Raw genomic sequence first — 23,612 nt, 5'->3', positions numbered from 1 at the left:
CCATTCTAAGGAAATTGGTTTCAGCCCTAAGCCTGGCGTTTGGAGCATTTCGCACCACTTCCGTCAACAATCTCCTTCTCGAAGCCCAATTGATGCCGATAGAGCTAAGGTTTGAAATGATTGAAGCAAAGATGTGCAAGGCATTGCTGTTCGCAGCAAATACCCCAATCCAAACCATCCTTCAAAAAATAAACAAATCCAAACGAACACCCAGACTCCAATCAGTCTTACGAAAATCATTTCAATTTTCCAAGGATAACGAAATACATTTGAACACTATAAATATTTTAACCCAAGGAAATTATCAATCAAAGATTAGGCCATTTGCAATTGGCTCAAAACCGAAATATAAATAAATAAATAATACAATACTAGTTTCATAATGTAAACGGTCACAACCCGTCCAGTAAATATTCTTTTTTCAAAAATGAAATATTAAAATTATTGTCAGAGTAGCTCTAGAATATTAAAAAATAAATAGAAACCCAATTTGAATTTTTAAAAATTATTAAATGGTCACACTAGCCCCAGAAAAACAGTGTTGCACAACGCTCCTTTCGGCCAAGTGACGTGTGTTCTAGTTCTGTGATGTGGTTCAAAGACCCGGAACCAGCACAAATGAACTGACTTTACGTTAACGAGATATTTTTTCTGTCGGCAAATTTGTGTTTGCCACAAAATTGTTTGAAAAGCCAATCTTAGCGAGGGCATTCGCAGCACGCCGGCAGAGCGAGGTAACCGGGAAGTAGCGCAATCGAGGCCACCACCTGCACAACCCAAGATGGGCCGCAGCATCGCAGCAGCCACGAAAGCCACGGTGTTTCGCCCGCAGCTCCGTGCAATTTGTTTATGTCTGCTCGTCGCCAGCTGCTACGTGTCGCACTCCCAGGCGGATGAGCACAACCACAAGGTGAGTTTGGACTTGGATGCTGTTATCATTCGAGCTAAAACCACATATAACACATCTGCTTTATTTCCGGACAGTACAATGACCGGGAGGAGGTGGTCCTGTGGATGAACACGGTGGGTCCGTACCACAATCGGCAGGAGACCTACGCCTATTTCTCCCTGCCCTTCTGCAGTGGCCAGAAATCCTCGATTTCCCACTACCACGAGACCCTGAGCGAGGCCCTCCAAGGCGTTGAGCTGGAATTCAGTGGCTACGAGATGGAGTTCAAGATCGATGCCCCACGATCTGTCATCTGCATGGTCACCCTGCAGGAGGAGAGCGCCAAGGCTTTTACCTACGCCGTGAAGAACGAGTACTGGTACCAGATGTACATTGATGGTCTTCCGATATGGGGCAAAGTCGGAGAGCGAGACGAACGGGATGGCAAGTACTACATCTTCACGCACAAGAAGTTCGACATTGGCTACAATGGCCAGCAAATCGTGGACATTACCCTGACCACCGAAGGTCGGGAGGAACTCAAGCCGGGATCGCACATCAACTTCTCATACGAGGTCAACTGGAAGTCCAGCAAGATAGAGTTCAAGAACCGATTCGACAAGTACCTGGACCCCAACTTCTTCCAGCATAGGGTAAGTACTAAATAAAAGGACAACATGGCCTGTGTATCCAAGCTATTCCTCGTTAATAGATTATGTAGAAATACTTAAATTCCCATCGGAAACCTTTTGTGAATGAATCATATCCATCCATTATAGTCATTCAAAATAATTTTCTTATCAGTTCACGGAATTTTAATATAAGAAAAACTGCTAATTGCCAAAAGCTATGTTTTCTTGTTACCTAACTTTAGATATGCAGAAAAAGTACTTAAAGGCGTTCCACTTTATTAAGATTCGTTTTAATGTTTTAAAGAAAACCGATCTCAACCGAAAACCGATCTCAAGTTTATAACAACTACTACATCAGCTAATGTGAAATTAATATGAAAAATATATAAATCCTTTCTATTTATATCTTCTACAGATCCACTGGTTCAGCATCTTTAACAGCTTCATGATGGTCATCTTCCTGGTGGGCCTCGTGTCCATGATTCTGATGCGAACTCTGCGCAAGGATTATGCTCGTTATAGCAAAGACGAAGAGGTTGACGATATGGAGCGCGATCTAGGTGATGAGTACGGTTGGAAACAGGTTCACGGCGATGTGTTCCGTTCTCCACCAAATACTCTGCTCTTTTCGGCTCTGGTGGGGGCTGGCTACCAACTGATTTCGGTAGTTTTCTGTGTGATTATGTTTGCCATAGTCGGCGAATTGTACACGGAACGTGGTTCTATGCTATCCACAGCTATATTTGTATATGCTGCCACTTCTCCAATTAATGGTTACTTTGGAGGATCTTTATATGCACGATTGGGAGGACGACTGTGGATTAGGCAGATGCTGGTGTCCGCTTTTACAGTCCCAGTGTCTGTGTGCGGAACGGCTTTCCTGATCAACTTCATTGCCATCGGCTATCACGCTTCGAGAGCCATTCCCTTCGGAACCATGGTGGCAGTGACCTGCATCTGCCTATTTGTGATCCTGCCCTTGACTTTGGTGGGTACTGTGGTGGGTCGCAATCTGGATGGGCAGCCGGACTTCCCTTGCCGCGTTAACGCTGTGCCACGACCCATTCCCGAAAAGAAGTGGTACATGGAGCCGCTGATTATTGTCCTTCTAGGCGGCGTCCTGCCCTTTGGATCCATCTTTATCGAAATGTAAGTATTGTCCTGTCATGTGTGACTATATCAAAAGACAGGCAAGAAAAAATAGAATGAAAAGTAATTGTAATTCTCCTTAAACAGGTACTTCATTTTCACCTCCTTCTGGGCGTACAAAATCTACTATGTCTATGGCTTCATGTTGCTGGTGTTTAGCATCCTAACTGTGGTCACTGTGTGCGTTACCATTGTATGCACATACTTCCTGCTAAATGCTGAGGATTACCGATGGCAGTGGACGAGTTTCATGGCGGCGGGCTCCACTTCCATATATGTGTATGCCTACTCATTTTACTACTTCTTCTTTAAAACCAAGTAAGTTCCTCTTTTTGATTATACGAACGATCAAACTAATGAGTCCCATTTATTATTTACAGAATGTTCGGTCTGTTCCAAACGGCCTTCTACTTTGGCTACATGGCTCTCTTCAGCGGCGCCCTGGGAATTATCTGCGGCACCGTCGGCTATGTGGGCACGAATCTCTTCGTGCGCAAAATCTATTCCAATGTGAAAATAGACTAAGAGCCCTGCGGCTCAATCCGCCGCAAACCCGCCCCCAGATCTGTATATCATCCTAATCGATTTACACTTGTATTTATTGAGTAGAGTTTTAGTTCTGTGTGTTTACTTTTGCTGCAGTTGGCTCTCCCCTCCGTCTCTTGTGTTTCTCACTTCTCATGTTGGTGTGAAAATGAATGCCAGTCCAATGTATTCGCACCAAAGATTAAATATTCAGTTTATCGATTTATACGCAGGCACATATATCACTTAAATAGTGCTTTTTCGGGATTGTAAAGCAAGGAACTTAGAAATGACAAAATGAATGAAACTACGAGAAAATGTAGACAAAGTAACAAACAATTGTAAATTGACAGGTCAGTTTTGCATTTACTTTCGATAGATTTAAGAGTCAATTATCAATCCTATCTAATCTAATTGGAATCTCCTTTATTCCATATAATTACTAAATATGAAAATTAAAATATTTTTTTCTTGTCATTTTATGAAAAATAAATTTCCTCAAATTCTTTATTTGATCTTGCTTGATATAGTTCCGAAGACCTGTTTTTCGTCATATATGTGCTTACATCCCGTGTACACCGAGTAATTTATTTGAATCGCTTGCCTAGAAAACTTATCAATCTATGCAATTGCAACAAAATGTGACTTGAACTTGTTTGCGCCAATTAAGTTTATGTACGATGCAAGAAATGTGCTGATTAGCAATAGTCGATAATCTAATAATAAATTCAATATAAAACCAAGCGTAATGATTATGATAATGCCGCTGATGTCCCCTCATCTGTAATCTTTACTGATTCTTGATCCGCTTAGTACCATTGACCCTCAAATTGGTTTTGAATTGTTGGGAGGCAAACAACTTAAGCGTTTTTCTTTTTTTGCACTTAATTGGCTTGGGCAGATAAGCGCCCATTTATAAGAGGGGCAATTGCCAATTTTCGCATTCCTATACTTCTTCTGTTTTTTAGGGAGTGCGAAAAAAAGCAATCCAAGAAAACACCAGGGCGGATCAAGTACCTTGGGAATATTCCATGACAACACAATTGATAAAGCTTTGTTGGACTCTTTTCGGTAACTGGTAGAGTTTGATTTGGGCTTAAGTACTTGAACTAAATTTATTACGATACGGTTAATCACTGCAGTGCTTACAAAGTGTGTTATACCCTGAAAAGGTTGGAAAGAGCTTTTGAACATCGAATAATGAATTTCTTTGATATACCTAATTATTAATATGGCTCGATATTAAACAATTTTATGCCAAGTCACGTTTTAATCTCAAATTATTATCTTTTGGAAAACTGTCTTTCCAAAACAGTAGGGTATTTAGAAATTGAAGCCTAGGCAACATGCCATCCTTTAACCGGTTTTACTTTTCTAATTATCTGGCCACTCGGGGTGCCCAATGTCACCAGTTCTCTAGAGAATGGCGCTCGTTTGGAAGTGGGCACTTCAGGTTGAAGAGTGCCCCTAATGACGCGTGTTTTCGGGTCTTTGTCTCGTCAATGGAATTCTGAGATAAGTCGGAAATGTCGCCAGAACCTTTTCATTTCAATCCGCCGAGGGGAGGAACCTGATTAGAAACATATTGATTTCGTAATTTATGCTAATTTTGGATCATGAAAACTGTAACGGCGCTCGAAGAAAAATATGTGTAGAATTTCAGATTCTCTGCGGAGGCATCCTCCAGCGATTCAAAAGTCTGGGTGTCATTTTGATGGGTAGCGCCCACATTAGGTAACATAAACTATCTGATTTAATCACAGTTTACGACTTGATTGACATTTGATGCATTTTTGAGCTTTTCCCCGCTGATTGTTGGCCAAGAATTCAGAACCCTGCTGACCCAGTTTTTAGGGCTTGGCTTCAGGCCTAATGATGCTCGTGTATGTTGTTGCATAAATTACCATAAATGTCAGGGACCGCCTTGGTGATGGCGTTTTTCCATTTGATCGTTTAACATTTCCCTTTCGATTGTAGGCCAGGAACAGTTAAAGAGATGCGGGAAATGTGTTTTCGGCTCGATTTTCTGATTATTTTGTTTATTTTATATGCATATTAAAATGTTTGTCATCTCATTTGATTTGGTCCGAGTTTTCCAGCTTATAAAAGCAGCTGCCGAGTTCTCGTGTCAGCCAGTCTGTTCCGAAGTAATTTTCCAAGAGCAACATGGGTTTCCTGGGTCTCTTAGCGGTCTTGATTTTGGGTAAGTTTTTAAAGTTTCCTTAACTTTCTATACAATTTTATAATATCTATTTTTCCTGCAGGTCTTTGTTCTAGTGTCCAGGCATCTTTGGTGAAATGCTCTTGTGATCCTGGTCCGCCGGGTGAACGAGGACCTCCTGGTCCTCCCGGACCTCCAGGAAACGCTAACGGTCATCATGGCAGTGGTTCCGGCTACTGGGGCTATCCAGGTCCTTATCCTCCGAATGTGCCCATTGTTCCGGGTCCTCGAGGACTACCAGGACCCCCTGGCCCTCCTGGATATTGCTTCCCCTGTCCAGCGGCTCCACCTCTGCGATCCTTTCCGCCACCGGGAGTGCCTGTTCCACCTTTTGTTTCCACCCAAGCGGTTCCTGGTAGTGGGTTTGGGGGAGCTTCGGCCCTAACCACCGCTGTGGGCAACATTATAGTGATTCCCGCAGGTGCGGGAACTGGTTTAACTGGCCGGGCACAGTTCTTCCACATTTCACCGGATGGTCAGGTGATGCAGATCGATCGACCACAGAATATTCCCACTGAACTGCTATTCGACTCACCGGCTAATCAAGGTGGTAGTGCTCCCGTTCCGCCACCTCAGCCCACATCGGCATCTCTGTCGGGAATTACACCGCCGGCAATGCAGTTGGCACCCACTCAACCCACGCCTGGAGAACTGGGAACTCCGCAGACCACATTACTACCGGAAAATATAGAGGAAACGGTGTTCGCAGTGGGCAATCGCAAGGACTTCCTGAGAGGCAGCTCTGATGCCAGCGATTGGAGGAGGATCCTCCTCTTGGGCGAGAGACCCCACGATGGCCTACTGACTGCCAAGGGTCAATCCGTCCAGCAGCACAATCCCAATCAGCTGGAGAGCAGCATGGAAAACTTCCAGAGGGCTCTGGTCGAGCTGAAGGAGAAGTATGCCACGCTCGTCCAACCTCGAAGTGCCAACCAATACGCAGTTATCATTTGAAAAGGAAAGTTTGGTTTGGAGCTAGTTAAATATTTTAATCAACACAGTACTGATAATGTCTAAAAAGATAATAAATTAACCTTCTGAATTAAGTAACCATTTCCGAAAACAGATTTCTCTTTTAGGCTTGCTCTTGTGTGTTCATTGAATGGTTTCATGCAACTGGTTATCAAGTGCTAATTGTTGATTAAGTAAAAAAATAAACGATCATCGAACTCTATGAATCGATTACCTTGGTTCTACCAAATCCAGAATAACTTACCTTTCCTAAGGGGTGTTCCCCAATGAAATTGTATTCGCGCAGATAATTGTAAACAATGATTTTGCGTATAATATTGACAGTACATAAATATAAGAGATTTACCATTTCAGTAGCACACACAACTCGGTTCAGACTTTCAATAGTCATAATAAAAAATTCCCAGAAAAAATCACAGATAATCTGCGCATCTTAAAAATACATTTCTGAGAACCAGTTTTTTAGTTCTTCGTCACTAGATTCACTTTCAATTGAGAATGGTGATAATTGAGTTTCTAATTATTTATAAGTAATGTCTACCGGAGATAAATAAATGATTAATTTCACAAAGATATAAAAATATACTTTCTAAATTGCATGTTGGACCTTTTTTAATATGAGCTAATAAAGTCATAGTTTTTAAATAGATTTTGGCGTCGGGACTTAAGCACCGTATGTCCTTAGCATTTAGATGAAAATCAACTTTTTGCGTTGTTAGTCTGAATAACCCGTCATAAAAAGTCTTTATCAGACAATATTGTCTACTTATTATATAATTGATGTAGTGGTTTGATTAGTATTCATTGGCAGAAATGCCCCATTATAAAATGTCTGAAAGTCCGACCAATATTTTTGGCTTCACAAGAACAACTATGTAGATCTTAAAGTCCACCACCACACCCCAAGTACAAAGTCGAAATTTAAAATGGTTCTTATTAATTTAATCTGCTTTCATCGGGATTTTGATGTCTGCCTGTAATCAGACAACATAGGTATTTTTTGTTGGTTTTTATATTGATAGGAAACACTTCTTGTGGAATGTGCGAGTAATCCCCGATCAAAACTTTTCTCGAGGGCCATGTGTTCCGGCACCTGTCAATTTTTGAGTATTCATTTAAAACGATAAAGCGTACGTGAGAATCGTCAAGTGGGCGAGCTAATTAAGAGTCCTTTGGCGTGTCAATCAACTTCTGGTTGTGGTTCTGGTTCTTAATCGCAGGCGGTTAGTCCATCCCCAAGGCAAGCGGCAAAGGCCATCATATGGGGAATGGTGTTCTGCTCGTAGACCCCGGTGAAGAGATGAGCCCAGGGTCCAGAGGCGAAAACACCGACATCCTCGCCTCCGTGAGTCTCCGATTCCAGTGGCACCATCGCGGGGAAAAGCTGATCAAAATCGCCGACGGTGGGAAGACTGGCCGGATCCACACGTCGGTGGGTCTCCTTGTTGTAGTAGTCCTCGAAACTTTTACCATTCGCATAGCTCAAAGCAAGATAGGGCACGCCATCTGAGCCCTTCCCCTTGGCAGCTCCAAATATATCGCTTCCTCGAGGTTGATAGCCGGACACACTGAAGGTGTGCGAATGATCCGAGGTCACCACAATAAGGGTCTCCTCCGGATTGGTCATCTCGAGAGCCTTCTTAACCGCCTTCGAGAGTTCGGCCGTCTCATCCAGAGCAATTCGGGCCATCGTACTGTGGTGGCTGATATCAATCTTACCTCCTTCTACGAAAAGGAAGTAGCCCTGGTCCTCGGTCTCCAGAACTTCAATTGCCTTCTGTGTCATCTCCTCAAGAGTGGGTTCATTGTTCTCCGGATCGGCTAGCTGTTCCAGGTGGTAGTGCATATGGCTCTTGCTGAACAGGCCCAACAAACGACCAGTTTCGGTGGCATTTACATTAAGCAGCTTCTTCTGGGTCTTCACAAAAACATTGCCTGCATCCAGGGCCTCAAACTCTTCGACGAGATTCCGACCATCAGTGCGGCGTCCCTTGTCGTAGTGCTCAGGACTATAGAAGCTTCGCTTGCCTCCACCCAGCATCACCTTGAGTTTGCTGCCCACTTCGCCGTGAATCAACTGGAGGGCAATGTCCTGGAGACCCTCGGACTGGTCACCACAGTCCTCCTCCAGCACAGCATTGTTCTCCCACTCACGATCGGCGACATGGGCGTAGACGCCCGAAGGAGAGGCGTGGGTAACGCGAGTGGTGGTCACGAGTCCCGCAGCTTTGCCCGCATCCAAGGCCCATTTTCCCAGGGAGAAAACATGGTTCGTTGCGTTGGCCATGGCCAAGCAGTCGCCTCGTTTCACATGGGCATTGACGCCAATGGTTCCGTAGTTCGCCTTCACTCCACAAAGGTATGAGGTAGACGTGCAGGCACTATCCGGAACAACTTTGTCCACCGAATAAGTTTTGGATAGCCCCGTGAAGGGAAACTCCTCGAAGGAGAGTTTCATTTCTTCGCCTCCGATGTAACTGCGAGCAGCAGCCAGGGTAGCCAGACCCATGCCGTCACCCAGGAACAGGATAATGTTCTTGGCCTTCTTCGTGTTCCTCACTAGCTCCAACTTCTCACGGATGAGTCTCTTGCTGTCCGAGTACCAGAACTCCTGGGTCTCCTCTCCGGAAATGGTACGAAGCCTGGGACTGCTGGGCAGATGGGGATGCATTTGCTCCTCGTCCACGGGAGCCTTTCCGGGTACCGCTGCACCCCAGACGACGGCCAACAGACCGAGGCCAATCCAGAACTTAAGACTCAGCATTTTCGAGATGCTTTCACTGTGCCGGCCAAGTGAATACTGTACTACGGAGCCACACACCACCCATTAATATACCATCAGGTGCAGCTCGTGTGAGGAGTCGATAGGGCGGTTTGGAGGGGAGCGGGTATTTTACGACCCCTCCTTGGCTAGACCGTGATACTCACGTTTTTAGGCACTCGAGATAATTAATCGATCGCCACTTTAGATTGCTCAAATCACAAAAACAATTATATATAATACGTATGTGCACTACAGGAAGAACGCTATGAAAATCGGAGACTATATAACCGGGCCAAATCGTCTAATTTGGCCAGTCTCGCGGTCACTCCCGAACCGAGCATTTCTCAGTTTTTAGTCACCGCCCCTTCAAGATGGTAAAGAGTTGCCTGATCTTGTGCTTTTTCGCCCTCCTGTTCATCCAGGTTCGGAGCGATCTAGCCGACGACCAAGAACATGGTAAGTGGAACCGAACGCTATTGCGAAAAGAGCTCCCGAACGAATCCGATTTGTCGGGCCCCAGCTTATCTGCAGCCAATTGAAGAAGCCCATTAGCCCTATCGCAAGCCTTGTTTGCCTAATAGAATTTGCTAATCCACATCTATTTTTAAAAAGCTTCAGTCATCGACAAGCTATAATGATTATCAGTTCAGTTGTTCACGTGAAACTGAATTACAATAAAGAAGCGGTAGAAAGGCCTATAAACCACAATTACTGATTGTAATACCAATAAAATGCATTAAAGGACCTACGGATAGGAATTTAACTAGACTATGACCTGTGCTTGTGGAAACTTATTAAGGATATTAGAAATAAGAAAGTCAAACTTGTGGTACAATTAACAAAACGTATCTAAGCAATACTAATTCTGAAAACCGACTAACAAGAAAAGAACATTTCAAAAAGAAAGTATAATCATGACAGCACATTATTTTGGTAAAAAAAAATTAATCATGAATAATCATTAATCAGTTCTACGACTGAAACGTTTTCAACACGTTTAATAAGGTCTTATCAGGTGCGATTCTCCATCGATAAGTTGCTTAGCCAACGCTCATAAATAGTTATAATTAAAACAGATTTATTGGTCTAATTAGGACAACCAGAAAACATGTTTACCACTTGAGAAGGCAGTTTTATTAGACCCATTTTACCGCCGATTAGTTGCTAACCCAAAGTCCGGTCTTTACAGCCCAACATCCCCGTCTGCAGTCATCACGTGACTTCGAGGCCCTCGACGAGGAACTGGACACTCAATTCTGGTACGATAAGGCCCAATCGATTCTAGCCGATAAGCTGGCCACCCATAAGAAACTCAACGAGAATCGCGCCAAGAACGTGATCCTATTTTTGGGCGATGGCATGTCAATCCATACGATAGCGGCCACACGTGCCTTTATGGGCGATAGCAACAAGCAGGTCTTCTTCGAGAAGTTCCCCTACCTGGGCCTGTCCAAAACCTATGCTGTGAACGAACGTACTCCGGACTCGGCCAACACAGCCACGGCCTATTTAACCGGAGTCAAGGCCAACTACGGCACGATTGGAGTCAATGCCAAAGTGCACAGGGGCGATTGTGTGACCAATTCGAGCAACCATGTCGAGAGCATTGGTCACTGGGCCCAGGAGGCCGGAAAGTGGGCTGGTGTGGTGACCACCGCCCGCGTGACTCATGCCTCGCCCGCCGGAGTTTATGCCCACGTAGCCGATAGGGAGTGGGAGCACGATGGCGAGATAGTCAAGTCCAACTGCAGTCCCGATATCAACACGGACGTTGCCCGCCAGCTTGTGGAGTGGCCAGTGGGCCAGGAACTTCGGGTAATTCTGGGCGGTGGTCGATCCTATTTCCGGGATCGCTCCATGCCCGACGAGACCGGCGTTGGGGGCCTGCGAACCGATGGTCGTGATCTGGTCAAGGATTGGCAAGAGATCAAGAAGCAACAGGGAGCCGAGGGAAAGTATGTGTGGTCCCTCAAGGGTCTCAGGGACACCGATATTAGCAAGACGGATTATCTTCTCGGACTCTTCGACACATCCCACATGCCATACCATGGCGATCGCCATCGAACCCACTACGAGGATGCTGAGCCATCCCTTTCCGACATGACGGAAGCAGCCATCAAGTTGCTCAGTAAGAACGAGGAAGGCTATTTCCTGTTTGTCGAGAGTGGCCGCATCGATATGGCCCATCACGCCACGAAGGCGAAGAAGGCGCTGGAAGATACCCAGGAATTCGCTGCAGCCGTGGAACTGGCAAGGCAAATGACCAGCGAGGAGGACACTCTGATTGTGGTGACTTCGGATCACTCGCACACCATGTCTATCAACGGCTACCCGGTGAGTTATTAAAAATACATGAGCAAATTATTGGTTCTGAATACTGTTGAGGATAGTATTAAAAAGATAATCATAAAACATAATATGATATGATAATAATAAGATAATCATAAAGCAAATTAAAATACTGAACATTTTTATATACTTAAGTGCATGCAAAAAAAACATTTAAAAACCCTTAGAATATACCAACTATTTTACTAATATCCTTTTATATGTTTTAGTATCGCCGTCAGAACATCCTTTCCCTGGCTCCCAACTTGGCTGACGATGACCTGCCATTTACCATTTTGTCCTATGCCAACGGTCCGGGATTCGTTGACACCTACAGCTCCTCAGCTGGACGCATTGATCTTTCCCATGTGGACACCACGAACGAGGAGTTTGCTTTCCAGGCTACGGTTCCCTTGGTTAGTGAAACCCATGGCGCCGAGGATGTGGGTGTCTTTGCTTCTGGTCCCTTCGAGCATCTGTTTACTGGCAACTACGAGCAAAGTTCCATTCCCGCAATGATGGCCTATGCCGCCAACATCGGACCCTTTTCAAAGGAAAAGCTTAATGAGTAACTCCCGATTAAAGTAACATACGCATACGGAATACTCAATAAGTGTCGAGTAGTTTAAGATCAATATTCAGGGAAGTGTATTTACGATAAATTTAGACTAAAGTGATGGGAGGTATTATCAAAACTCTGAACTGATTTATAAACTGTATTACCAGATGTAAAATAAATATTTTTAATTTTTATTAAACAAGTACACATGAAAAAGTGATGAATAAATTTTGTAGCCAAAGGTGCTTTAGATATTGGAAATGAATCGTTTACTCTTCCTTGGAAATTTAACCAATTTAAAAATCCGTAAATATATTATATTCATTTTTTTATTAGTGTATTTAACAACTGAAGCGTGTACCCATCGAGTCACCTTAGTATAAAGCTGACATCAGGACGCTGACGCAGCTTTGGCACTGTTGTGAGCTGCACCCTGATTCAAGGTGCAAGGTCAGCGGTTTTTTATTATGCGCACACGACTTGCCAGTTCTTTTTCGAACGGCTTAGACCTAAAGACACTTGGCTGTGAGCCCATAACTCCGTCCAAAGCAGTGCAATTAAGTCTTTCCTGGCTGAGCCCCAAGGCCACCGCTATAGAAGCTGCCCTTCCAACATAATCATTAGAATCATCGTCACTTTCACGTCATCAACCGGATCAGCCGCCCACTTTGACCCGGTGCCCACCAGTTACCAAATATTTTGTCGAGGCACTATCTACTATTATAGTTTATTTAAAAAAAATTGACGGAAAAAATTACGTTAAAATAAAATGATACTTTAAAATATCTTATCATTATGAAAGTAGGTCGTAATCTATCACATATCAGTGTCCATCCTGATGATTCATGTTGTCCTTTAAATGGGAAAAACAAACCTTAAGACCAAACCAAAACAGGTACCCGCAGAATCGAAAGTACTAGCAGGTAATTCCCTTACCAACAGATAACGAAGCAGTTCTTTTAAGGGTCTAGCAAAATCGAGGCCCCTACCTTACCTGTCTACTATATTTGCTTCGGCATCGTTAGTTGTCTTGTGTACCTCCTACCTTCAAGAACTACGCTAAAATGCTGGTTATTTTGGCATACAGTTTTTTGGCCATTATACTGAGTGTTGTGGTCACGTCTTACATTGTTATTACTTACGGAGCCAAGCGACGAGTTGTTCTGCCGGTTAAAAATAAAAATTCAAGTGAGCAAAATCAAATAGCGTTTGAGAAATTTAAACAAGCTCCAGGACCCCGACCTTATCCCATCATTGGCAACCTACATCTGCTGGATCGCTATAGGGATAATCCCTTCGCTGGATTTACTGAGTTGTCCAAACAATATGGAGACATTTACTCCCTGACTTTTGGCCACACCCGCTGTTTGGTTGTGAATAACCTGGAGCTGATACGCGAGGTCTTGAACCAAAATGGCAAGGTAATGAGTGGGCGCCCGGACTTTATACGATACCACAAGTTATTTGGAGGCGAGAGAAGCAATTCATTGGCCCTCTGCGACTGGTCTCAACTGCAGCAGAAGAGGAGGAATCTCGCCAGGCGGCACTGTTCGCCGAGGGAATCGTCTTCTTTCTATATGAAAATGTCCCAAATCGGCTGCGAGGAAATGGAGCACTGGAATAGGGAGCTGCGGAACCAATTGGTGCCTGGAGAGCCCATTAAACTGAAGCCCCTGATCCTAAAGGCCTGTGGAAACATGTTCAGTCAGTACATGTGTTCCCAGAGATTCGACTACGGCGATATGGAGTTCCAACAGATTGTCCAGTTCTTTGATGAGATTTTCTGGGAGATCAACCAGGGACATCCCCTAGACTTTTTTCCCTGGCTGTATCCCTTCTATCAGCGACACCTTAAGAAAATCATCAACTGGTCCTCAACCATCAGGAAATTCATAATGGAGAGGATCATCTGCCACCGGGAGCTGAACATCGATTTGGATGAGCCAGATCGAGATTTCACAGACGCCCTGCTAAAAAGTCTCATTGAGGACAAAGAAGTCTCAAGGAATACGATCATCTTTATGCTGGAGGATTTCATTGGCGGACATTCGGCGGTGGGAAATCTTGTGATGCTAGTACTGGCCTACATAGCCAGGAATCGGAATATAGAAGAGAGAATCCAAGAGGAAATAGACGGTATTACATCGGCGGAAAACAGGCAAGTAACCCTGCTGGATATGAATGCCATGCCCTTTACGATGGCCACGATTTTCGAGGTGCTACGATATTCTTCCTCACCAATTGTTCCCCATGTCGCCACTGAGGATACAGTAATCTCTGGCTATGGCGTAACAAAGGGTACCATTGTGTTTATCAACAATTACGTGCTCAATACTAGCGAAAAAAATTGGGTAAATCCCAAGGAATTTAATCCTTATAGGTTTTTGGAAAAGCCAAATCATGAAAGACCTAAAAACTTTAAGGGTTCCGATTCTGCCATTGAGAGTGATAAGGAAAAACTTCAACTAAGAAAGAATATTCCTCATTTTTTGCCCTTCAGCATTGGAAAGCGAACTTGCATCGGCCAAAATTTGGTCAGGGGCTTTGGTTTCCTGATCCTGGTCAACGTAATGCAGAGATATAATATCAGCAGTCACGATCTGTCTACAATTAAGATCAGTCCAGAAAGTTTGGCACTGCCCGCAAATTGTTTTTCTCTGGTCCTGACACCCAGGAAAAACATCTAGGAAGAATAATCGTCGAATTATTTTTGTATTACTGATAAGCAAATAAATGTTAGGCATAGCTAATTAAGATTGCACTCATGAAATTTATAACACATAAAATAAAATTGTAAAACTAGTTTGTTTTTCATATCTGTATTTTGTACCGTAACACTCACACAAAGCCTTATAGTTCCAAGACACACACAATTTATAATACACTCATTCTCCTTATATGATTAATTCGTTAAGAATTTCGTTATAATAAATGATTCATATATTCATAATCTGGCGAAATGTGTATGATTCTAAAGCGAATTGAAATATTTACATTTTTATTTTCTTGTAGAAATCAATGAATTTGGTCAAAGTCAAACCATATATAGATGACATACAAACTTAGAGCTGAGTTAACCTAAAACGACTTCTACCAATAAATGCATCTTGTTTACAAAATGGTCAATAAAACAAAATTATAAAAACGAAACTTTTTAAAGGTAAGTATTAACGTAAAGGATATTCATGGTTATGAAGCGAATTACCTAAAGAAAAACTATTGGCTAAATAATCGAACTATCAAGAGATGGGTCTACTACTGGGTCTCCACAAGGAGCTGCGGCTGAATGTCCACCACTGGCTGCTCGGCTGGCTTCGGCTCAGACTCCTTGAGATCGTTGCTGGCGTCCTCCGGGCTGGCTGTTCCTCCTTCATCTACATCTAATGTTTTCGGCAGCGGTCCCAATTTCTGCAGTATATCCACCGGCATTATCTCCGTAATAGTGGGCACCGAGTTCATTGAGAATTGGGACGCCAGGTCGGGTAGAGTTGGCAGCTCGGGCAGAGGTGGAGGTGTGAAAAAGGGAGGTATCATAGCAGGCGGTGGCGTAGGATCAGTTGGAACAGGCACGGGCACTGGTAGCGGCACGGGTACAGGAACCGGAACAGGAGATGGCACCATGGCAACCGGCTGAGGATAGCCCTGATAGCCACTTCCATCCAAAACGGGAATGGGCTGCGGTAGCACATTAATAGGCACAGGAGAGGGCACAGCTCCACTTGGCATTGGAGGTGGTCCACTCAAGTAGTAGGGCATTCCATCCGGCAGAGGCATGGGCATCGGCAGTGGAGGTGGCGGATGTTTGCTAAAGAACTCCTTGAGCATCACTGCCCTGGTGGCAGCATCCACATGCGGAGGAATAATTGGCGGGCGGAGTCGCAGGAATCCGGGGGGCATCTGCGGCAAGCGACCAGTCTTCATCAGCATGGCAAAATGCTTGGGATCGAAAGGCGGGCGGTTAGGTGAACGTAGCATTCGAGCGTGCGACTTCACTATTGCTCCTTTGAGAGGATCAAAATGGAAGTACCGGAACTTGGGCTTCTTTGGCACCAAAACGGCTTTTTCTAGATGGGCTGGCTTGGGTGTTAGAGGTGGCGGCGGTGCAGGCAATCCAAGTAACTCGTCCCGAATTTGTTGCAGCTTGGCAGCTGCTTGGGCACGACGCTCCTGATATTTTCGCAAGGCACGTTCGACCGCCATTCCTACAACGACGCGGTCCTCGTTATCGCTTTCGTAGGTGGGCAGCACATTATCCACGAAGTTCACGCTCTTTCGCTTAGGTTTACTATAAAATGATTATGGTTAGGATGGCCTATCAAATTTTGAAAATACTGGCTTACCTATTGTCTTCCATTGGTTCTTCCATTGCAGCTGGCAGCGGAGTGTCCCCCGCTTCCATTATGTCCTCGCCGGAAGGTACTATCTCCAAAACGTTTCCCTTTTGCACTGCCACGGGCATTACCGACGACAAAGGCACCACTGGTGGCATTGGAGCCATCGGCGCCATAGGAACAATGGATTCCATTGGCGCCATAGGGAGTTCCCTGAGTACTGATCCTGGTGGCTGAGGTGATAATGATACTTCACCCATATAATCCCCATAAGAATTCGAATAATCTTCGGAGTACTGGGCATAGGCCTGTTCCATATTGTAGGCGGAGTCCATGTAGGCAGCATAGGCATCATAGCCCTGCCCCATTGTGTGCTGGTTCTCCTGTTGCATTAATGACATGTTGTAGTAGTAGGCAGCTGCTTCCATGCCCTGATTTTCCTCGAAATAGTTGACGAAGCTATCCTCTCCAAGCGAACGAGATCTTGGAGATATGGATCGGGATCGCGACCTAGAGAACGATCTCCTCCTGGTTGGTGAACGGGTTTTGGACCAACTACGTCGCATTGGCGGCGACGGTGGTTTAAAAGGCAACGGTGAACGCGAGCGAGAGAAGCGATCCCGCTCCCGTTCTCGCTCCCTATCTCGACTTGATGAGTGACGCAGGCGGGGAGGAGGTGGTGACCGAGGTCCAGCCATTTTTGTTGGCATAGGAGACAACGAACTGCGTTTCCTATTTCCAACTATTGGTGCCGGACGTCTTCGTCTACTTGGGCTTCTACTACGCGTTCGACTTCTTGTTAAACTCCTGCTGCGACTTCTTCCTATTTTAGTTCCTCCAACTGTTATTCCTCCCATTCTCTTAGCATATCTCGATCCTCTCCTCGGCGATGGAGGGCGCCAGCGCCTGGGGCTCGGAGAACGAGACCTCAGCCTCGAGCCGCGACGACGGGTTCTATTCCTGGATATGGAACGTGAACGAGACCTTCGACGATTTCCTGTCGGCGGCGGTGGACTCCTCAGTGTCCTAGATTTCGATCGGGATTTCACAATGGTCGGTTTCACAATTGCAATCTCCTTTGGTGGCTTTTGCAGCGGTGCTTTAGGAGGCTCCTCGGCAAGCTTGGGTGGATCCGGTTGTTCTGCTTCATCTTTTTCGAAAATTGCTGGTTTTCTTGTGAGTTTCAGAGGCGAAATTGTCAGTTTGATGGCCTCACGATTGGCATTAAAGATGTTGTTTACGGGAAAGGCTGACGGCTGAACCTCCACTTGTTTCTGAACGTTTTCTTGTTCATCTATTGGCTGTTGATCTTCACTTGAATTGCTCTTTAGTTCCTGCTTGCGATACTTGTCCATTATGGCATTGCGCTGCATTAGAAACAGGGATTCCATTTTGAGTAGTTCCTCGGATATCTCATCGCCAGCATCGTAGTTCTCACGCATCATCTGAATTCTGGCTAGATTGTCTTCTAGGCTTTTGAGTTTTCGCAAATCTTTGCTAACGTTGTTCTTTTTTTGCTGCTGCTCCTTGCCAGACGTATCATCTTGATTCGTTTGTGAATTACCTGATGTTGCCAAAGATTCCTCATCTGAAAAGCTCTCATTATCATCTTCGTTGTCTGAACTAGAATCGTCCTCGGTTTCGCTACTACTGCTACTTGTTGATGACGTCTCAGTGCCCGAAGAACTTTCATCGGCAGCGGAATTACTGAGGGAACTGTTCTTAGAAGTCTCCAGGATATCTGTCTCTAAATCCTCGTTGGACATCTTAATACTATTCATGAATTTGTCATATAATTCATGTATATTACTCGTGGCCAGGTTCCCATCTTTGGCTCGAGGAGGTGGTGTGCTGTTGGCGTTCCACAAGGCATTCGAATCCTCATCGTCACCGTTGAATTCGGCAGCTGGTGGGGGCAAGGGGGTAGTATTTAGAGAAGCATTGGGATTTGGAGCAGGAGTCGGAGTAGCGGGTGGGGCGTTCTTCGGCATACTGGCCATTGAATCGTCGTTTTCCCAGTTGTCAATGTAGTCATCCGTGTCGGGACTTTCCTGCTCGTTTGCTGGAGGAGGAGCATTGGCCGCTACTGCACCATTTCTTAACACCACTTCCCGCTCCGCCTTTCGGGGCGGCGTAGAATTGCGTTCGGTTTTAATGGTGGTTACAGTAAAGGACTTTTGTTGAGGCGGGGGCGTAAGGTCCTTTTCGATCTTAATGCTAACGTTTTTGTACTCAGCACTTCGTCTTGGTAGGGATCCACGTTGATGATTGTCATGCGATTGATTTCTTTCCCGTTCCAGTTCTTTGTCCCAATTCTCTTCACTTCCACTGTCGTTTCGCTGAAGGCGCCTCTCCTTGCTTGAAGGGCGCGAGGAAAATTTCTTCCCGCTTAATACTGATTCTCGCTTGAACGGATTTATATGTCTGGATTGGCTTTTATGATGATCAACCTCAGCCCTATCACCACCCGATTTCCTATCCCTAGTTTTTGGCAGAGGTTCTGTTTTAATCTCTTTGGGCGCCACTTTTCTTTCTTTGTATTCATTGGTGCGGCGGAACAGCTGTTCCTTGGTAGCCAAAAGGGCGTCCAAATGCAAATCACTGTCCTCGAGCAGGGCGCCAATCCTACTGTGAATCTCGCTGGCCCTGAGCAGGGGAGCCAATTTATCGGGTTTGGAAGTTTGAGCAATAGGAATGGAAATGGGAGTCGCCTTTAATGGTGGCGTGGTACTCCTTTCAATGGATACAGCCGGTGCTGTAACGGCAGTGTTTAGTCTTGGCGGAGAGTCGGCAAATATATCAAAACTCTTGGGCCTCTGGATTTCAACAGTTGGAGTCAGAGGGATATGAACTTGGGGCGGCGTCGTTGGGGGAGTTCCTTCTCTATCCTCCCGTGACGAAAATGCCTCGCTCTTTGTTCTGGAGCTGTGGTCGTTTTCTAAGGCATTTTTGTGAAAGGTATCATGCAGCGATACTGCTTTTCTTGACTTATCAATATCCTTTTCCTTGGGAGTTCCAAACTCTTTCGACCGATCACTGCACTTCTCTTTGGACTTTTCCAGCGAACGCTCTGTAGATTTGAATTTACCGCTTTCTTTTAAGCCTTTCTCTCCAGATCGCTTTCTATGCTTATCCTTTGAACGTTCGTCTTGTGTTTCGACTAATTGTTCCGGCAGTGTGTCTTTTTTACCTTCTAAAGGTTTTTCTTTTCTCGGGGATCTTTCCTTCGATCGTTTTCTATCCCTTTCCTTGGATTTTTCGCGATGCTTTTTATTCGGGGGTTCCTCGTGCGCTTTCTTAAATTTGTCATGCGATTCATTCATAGATTTATCCCTGTGCAGTTTGGTTTTTTCATTCAGTTTTTCCGTGGATAAATCTCTGTTACTTTCTATATCGCCAACCATTTCGTTCGATTTTTCTTGACGCTTCTCTCTGGATCTGGACCTTTTCCTTGATTTCGCCCTGGACTGTTCTCTATCCCTTGTCTTCCCTCTGCTTCGATCTCCCGCTTGTAACCTTTCAGGAGTTTTCGGCCTAGTTTCATCTCTCTCCCTGGATCGGTCCTTTGTTTTGCCTTTAAACCTATATTCACCTTCAGTTTGATCTTTTTCCCTAGATCTTTTTCTCTTTTTTCTGCTATCTTGGTTTCGTTCTTGTGATCGATCCCTAGTTTTTCGAATTGCATCTCTATTCCTAGACTTTTCTCTGAATTTTTCACTACCCAAATCCCGGTCCTTTGATTTTTCACTTGCTCCTCCTTTAGATAAACCCCTTTCCTTCGACCGCTCTCTAGTTTTTCCTCGATTTGGAATACTTTCCTTGGTCCTTTCTCTAGCGCCATCTCTTCTCGGTGATTTTTCCTTGGTCTTGCCCCTGGATCGCTCAACTTCCTTTGACGGCTCAGTAGACTTGTCCTTTGTTTCGCTTGGGCCTTCTGTGGAATTCTGTGGAGCAGTTTCTGCTTTACTTCTACAATTCTCATGCTTTGTATTCGAGCATTCGGTGACCAGATTAAAGACAAAAGACACTGGCGGCTGCAGGGCTGTCCATCTGAAAGGAAACTTTTAAACTTCGATGTCCAAAATGGTAATGGTATTTACTTACACTATATCAGATTGGAGTCGCTTCGAACGTTCTGAGTTGTTGCTACCTCCTGGTCCCGGAGGATTCTGCGGTCCATAGGCACCCGGCGGAGGACCTTGATTTGAAGGACCACACATACGATTTTGCGCGGGAGGGCGAACAAAGAAGGGCGGTCTCATGCCCCTGGGTCCGCCCCTGGCCAATTGGGGCATAAAACCCATGCGGGGAAAGTCAAAGCAAGGAGGTCTCATGTTGAATCTTAGAGGATTTATACCCATAAAGGGTGTGGGTGGCGCTTGAGGATGGGCAGCAGCTGCGGCCTCCTCCTGTTTCTCCTTCCTGGCCTTTTGCACATCTTCTACGTTCTTGAGGTCCTCCCCGGAGGAGTCCGAGTCCGAATACAAACCTTCGCTGTCGTCCGCCTCTTCCGGTTGTGTCTTCGGCGTTCCCGTAGAGCCATTTTCCTTGCGTGCCAGATCTAAAGTACCACCTGGCACCTTTCGCAACGTCTTGCTGATCATCAGGTCCTTGGAAAGTTGCTTCTTAATGACCGGACTCCCCGAATGATTGTGGGGCGGGGTCACCACTTCGCCCGGCTCCAGGCTATTGGTGTCAATGTCCTGCAGATCCTCTGGCGGCTTTGGCGGGTTGCCTGGTGCTTGGTCCTCCATTCCGGCGACTGATCCTCCAGTTGCTTGCGACATTCTCACATCCGGCGACCTCAAATCGGTTTTCCTCTCACTCCACTCTCCTCTCGTTAGTTTTTTCTTGTTGTTTGCGGGAGCACACGCTTTTCTTATTCAGCTCTCTCAATGGCGGCGCCGCGTTGCTGAGTTTCCACGCTGCGCTTTCCCTCGCCGAGCGGTAGTATCGATTGGGCGACGCGGGCGGACGTCCTCGTCGATTGCAGCGGTGCACCAGCTCGGCGGTTGCGGTTTCATGTACGTTTCCGGATAATGTTTATGCCATCATGAAAAACCAAAGCCAGCACAGTGTGACCGTAAGGGAGTCATAAAAATATATCATCTGACTCTGAAAAATATACTTTTCATCCTATTGCTCGTTCTTCAAATAATACTATAAATATGCTGAAGAGTATCGCCGGCTTTTTATTTTTTATAAGGATGATTCCACTGTATTGCTTGCCCTGAATTTTATTTCTGTGAGAATGTCATGCACTTAAATCATTGTGTTCTTTAAACGGTTAAGTATTTCAGGAAGTTCTAGATGTCACTTTTTGGTTACTCTGTATAACATTGGCCAATATAGTTAGAGAGGCTTTATAAAGGTGTAAAGTGAGTTGTAACATATTTGTGGTGAAAAATTGCAGTATTTGGATTTATCCTGAGACGTGTAATTATGGAATTTAGAATTTATTTCCTTTTGACTGTGTAGTAAACACATTATGCAGTAGAATCAGGCTGTTATAGATCGTGGTATTTTTATGGTATTTTTATATCCGATAAAAGTAATTTTTTATTAGATCCGCCGCGGTCACACTATTGTTGACCAAAACACAAAATAAACTAGGTGTTTCGGTGTTTTATTAAATTAATATTTAATATATAGTCCATTTTCTGTGACTATGTCTGACTACGACCATGCACGCATCAAGAAATTAGTGCTGAAAGGCGAAAAACATAAGTAAGTATTACATTGAGTTGCTTACATATGCCAGCTATTATTACTATTTGTTGCAGGAAAAGTAAAAAACGAAAGAAGGAAAAGGATGAGGCGGGATCTTCCAAAAAGCCCAAGGTGGTGGTGGACCAGGATGCAGTGGAGCACGGTGGATGGTGGGCGGCAAAGACAGCTGCCGACATAACGGGGACAGTGTCTATTGAGTTCGGCGATAGGTGTTACTTGAAAGCCATGGATAATGGGTAACATTTGGATGCTCCATTCCTCCAAACTTTCTAACTTGAATTATTTTAATGAAAATGTTCCAGTCTTTTTACTCTGGGAGCACCTCATAACGCTGGCGATGGCCCAGATCCAGAAGAGATCTTCACTGTCTTTCTTATCAATGACCGTAAGGTAGCCTTTAAGTCTGGCTATGGCAAGTACTTGAAAATCGAGAAAGATGGCATGGTAACAGGGCGATCCGAAGCTGTGGGTAGTATGGAACAGTGGGAGCCAGTTTTTGAGGTATGCGACATTTATTTTAAACCCGCCTTGATCAGTAGAAATAATCAATTTATTTGAAGGAAAATCGCATGGCCCTGCTTTCGGAAACCGGACACTTTATGTCCATCGACCCCGAAGACGACGCCTGTGTGGCATTGCGTAAAAAGGTTGGACAATATGAGATCTGTAAAGTGCGGAGTAACGCAGCTAGGGATGTGGTCATCGATACGGAGCCCAAGGAAGAAAAGGGGGACTTGGGCGAAGTTGAAAAGAACTACGTGTAAGTACAGCCAATATTTATTCTTAAAAAAAACAAATATTTGAATGAATGAATGATTTAAAAGGATTTAGTCCATTATAAGAAAATGTAATCAACAATTCTTGTATCCCTATAGGAAAAAGTTCCAAAAGTTCCAAGACAAGAAAATGCGGATTAATCAAAACGATGTAAAAGAACTCGAAGATGCCAAGGCTCAGGGATCCCTGCACGAAACTCTTTTGGACAGACGCAGCAAAATGAAGGCCGATCGGTATTGCAAGTAAACCGATTTGATTTCGTACCCATTCATTAAAGATTTTTGTACCAGTCACAAAAAGGCTTCGTTTCTTAGCTTGAATATTAAAGGTTGGTGGTTAATTAATTATAAAAATGATTAATTTAACTTGCTTCTAATATCTTTTAAAATGTCAGTCCCTAGTTGAATTCTGACCTGATCCTACAGATAAATATTAAACTGTACATCGCAAATGAAATATCGAAGATACGCTGCAAACAGTTACAGCAAGCGGACAGGGAATAAATATCTGTATTATCTTAGATCTATTATTGTTTCGTAGTTCTAGGATTACTTTTTTTTAGACCTAATATATAAATTATTTTTTCATTAGTTGTACTTATTTCGAGTATAACTTATCAACATTGCAAAGTTAAGAGCAATTTTGGCAGTGCATATTTAGCTAATTACTTTGCCAGAAATTGCCAGTATTTATAAAGTAATTCAGAACCGAAATCCAATAAAAATCTAGGTGGCA

General features: G+C 44.5%; 7 protein-coding genes across 8 annotated transcripts; 5 read left to right on the top strand and 2 right to left on the bottom strand.

Annotated features, from left to right (window-relative positions):
• The first annotated feature begins 604 nt into the window (after positions 1–604).
• Positions 605–3,938, top strand: LOC108028700 (transmembrane 9 superfamily member 3). The gene is made up of 5 exons (XM_017100647.3): positions 605–910; positions 985–1,542; positions 1,937–2,670; positions 2,758–2,988; positions 3,051–3,938. Exons 1-5 carry the CDS (start codon positions 782–784, stop codon positions 3,193–3,195), a joined length of 1,797 nt encoding a protein of 598 aa, XP_016956136.1. The 5' UTR covers positions 605–781; the 3' UTR covers positions 3,196–3,938.
• A 1,363-nt stretch (positions 3,939–5,301) lies between these two features.
• LOC108028117 (collagen alpha-2(VIII) chain) lies at positions 5,302–6,590 on the top strand. The gene is made up of 2 exons (XM_017099766.2): positions 5,302–5,398; positions 5,460–6,590. The coding sequence occupies exons 1-2, from the start codon at positions 5,362–5,364 to the stop codon at positions 6,368–6,370; spliced, it is 948 nt and encodes a 315-aa protein (XP_016955255.1). The 5' UTR covers positions 5,302–5,361; the 3' UTR covers positions 6,371–6,590.
• Positions 6,591–7,308: 718 nt separating this feature from the next.
• LOC108028025 (membrane-bound alkaline phosphatase) lies at positions 7,309–9,182 on the bottom strand. Its single transcript, XM_017099661.3, has one exon. It carries the CDS (start codon positions 9,150–9,152, stop codon positions 7,599–7,601), a length of 1,554 nt encoding a protein of 517 aa, XP_016955150.1. The 5' UTR covers positions 9,153–9,182; the 3' UTR covers positions 7,309–7,598.
• Positions 9,183–9,443: 261 nt separating this feature from the next.
• On the top strand, positions 9,444–12,300 carry LOC108028052 (alkaline phosphatase). The gene is made up of 3 exons (XM_017099691.3): positions 9,444–9,608; positions 10,342–11,486; positions 11,711–12,300. The coding sequence occupies exons 1-3, from the start codon at positions 9,524–9,526 to the stop codon at positions 12,050–12,052; spliced, it is 1,572 nt and encodes a 523-aa protein (XP_016955180.1). The 5' UTR covers positions 9,444–9,523; the 3' UTR covers positions 12,053–12,300.
• A 243-nt stretch (positions 12,301–12,543) lies between these two features.
• LOC108028478 (cytochrome P450 307a1) lies at positions 12,544–14,989 on the top strand. The gene has a single exon (XM_017100340.3). It carries the CDS (start codon positions 13,104–13,106, stop codon positions 14,724–14,726), a length of 1,623 nt encoding a protein of 540 aa, XP_016955829.1. The 5' UTR covers positions 12,544–13,103; the 3' UTR covers positions 14,727–14,989.
• Positions 14,990–15,003: 14 nt separating this feature from the next.
• Positions 15,004–21,446, bottom strand: LOC108028477 (serine/arginine repetitive matrix protein 2). The gene is made up of 3 exons (XM_017100339.2): positions 20,475–21,446; positions 16,380–20,420; positions 15,004–16,324 (listed from the first exon to the last, which is right to left on the bottom strand). Exons 1-3 carry the CDS (start codon positions 21,155–21,157, stop codon positions 15,295–15,297), a joined length of 5,754 nt encoding a protein of 1,917 aa, XP_016955828.1. The 5' UTR covers positions 21,158–21,446; the 3' UTR covers positions 15,004–15,294.
• Positions 21,447–21,936: 490 nt separating this feature from the next.
• On the top strand, positions 21,937–23,443 carry LOC108028058 (protein FRG1 homolog). 2 transcript variants are annotated; one of them, XR_001768352.3, is made up of 6 exons: positions 21,937–22,097; positions 22,154–22,336; positions 22,403–22,601; positions 22,661–22,860; positions 22,976–23,205; positions 23,272–23,436. XR_001768352.3 is itself a non-coding variant. In XM_017099697.3 (5 exons), the coding sequence occupies exons 1-5, from the start codon at positions 22,039–22,041 to the stop codon at positions 23,121–23,123; spliced, it is 789 nt and encodes a 262-aa protein (XP_016955186.1). In that variant the 5' UTR covers positions 21,937–22,038; the 3' UTR covers positions 23,124–23,443. The 2 variants fall into 2 exon arrangements, 1 of the variants encoding a protein (XP_016955186.1); XM_017099697.3 differs by having other exon boundaries at positions 22,976–23,443.
• Positions 23,444–23,612: the final 169 nt, after the last annotated feature.

The sequence above is a fragment of the Drosophila biarmipes genome, chromosome 3L (genome assembly GCF_025231255.1).
Source record: "Drosophila biarmipes strain raj3 chromosome 3L, RU_DBia_V1.1, whole genome shotgun sequence".
In the NCBI taxonomy this organism is placed as follows: domain Eukaryota; kingdom Metazoa; phylum Arthropoda; class Insecta; order Diptera; family Drosophilidae; genus Drosophila; species Drosophila biarmipes.
Note: the sequence above shows the minus strand (reverse complement) of the source record. Positions and strands in the feature narration are given on the sequence as shown.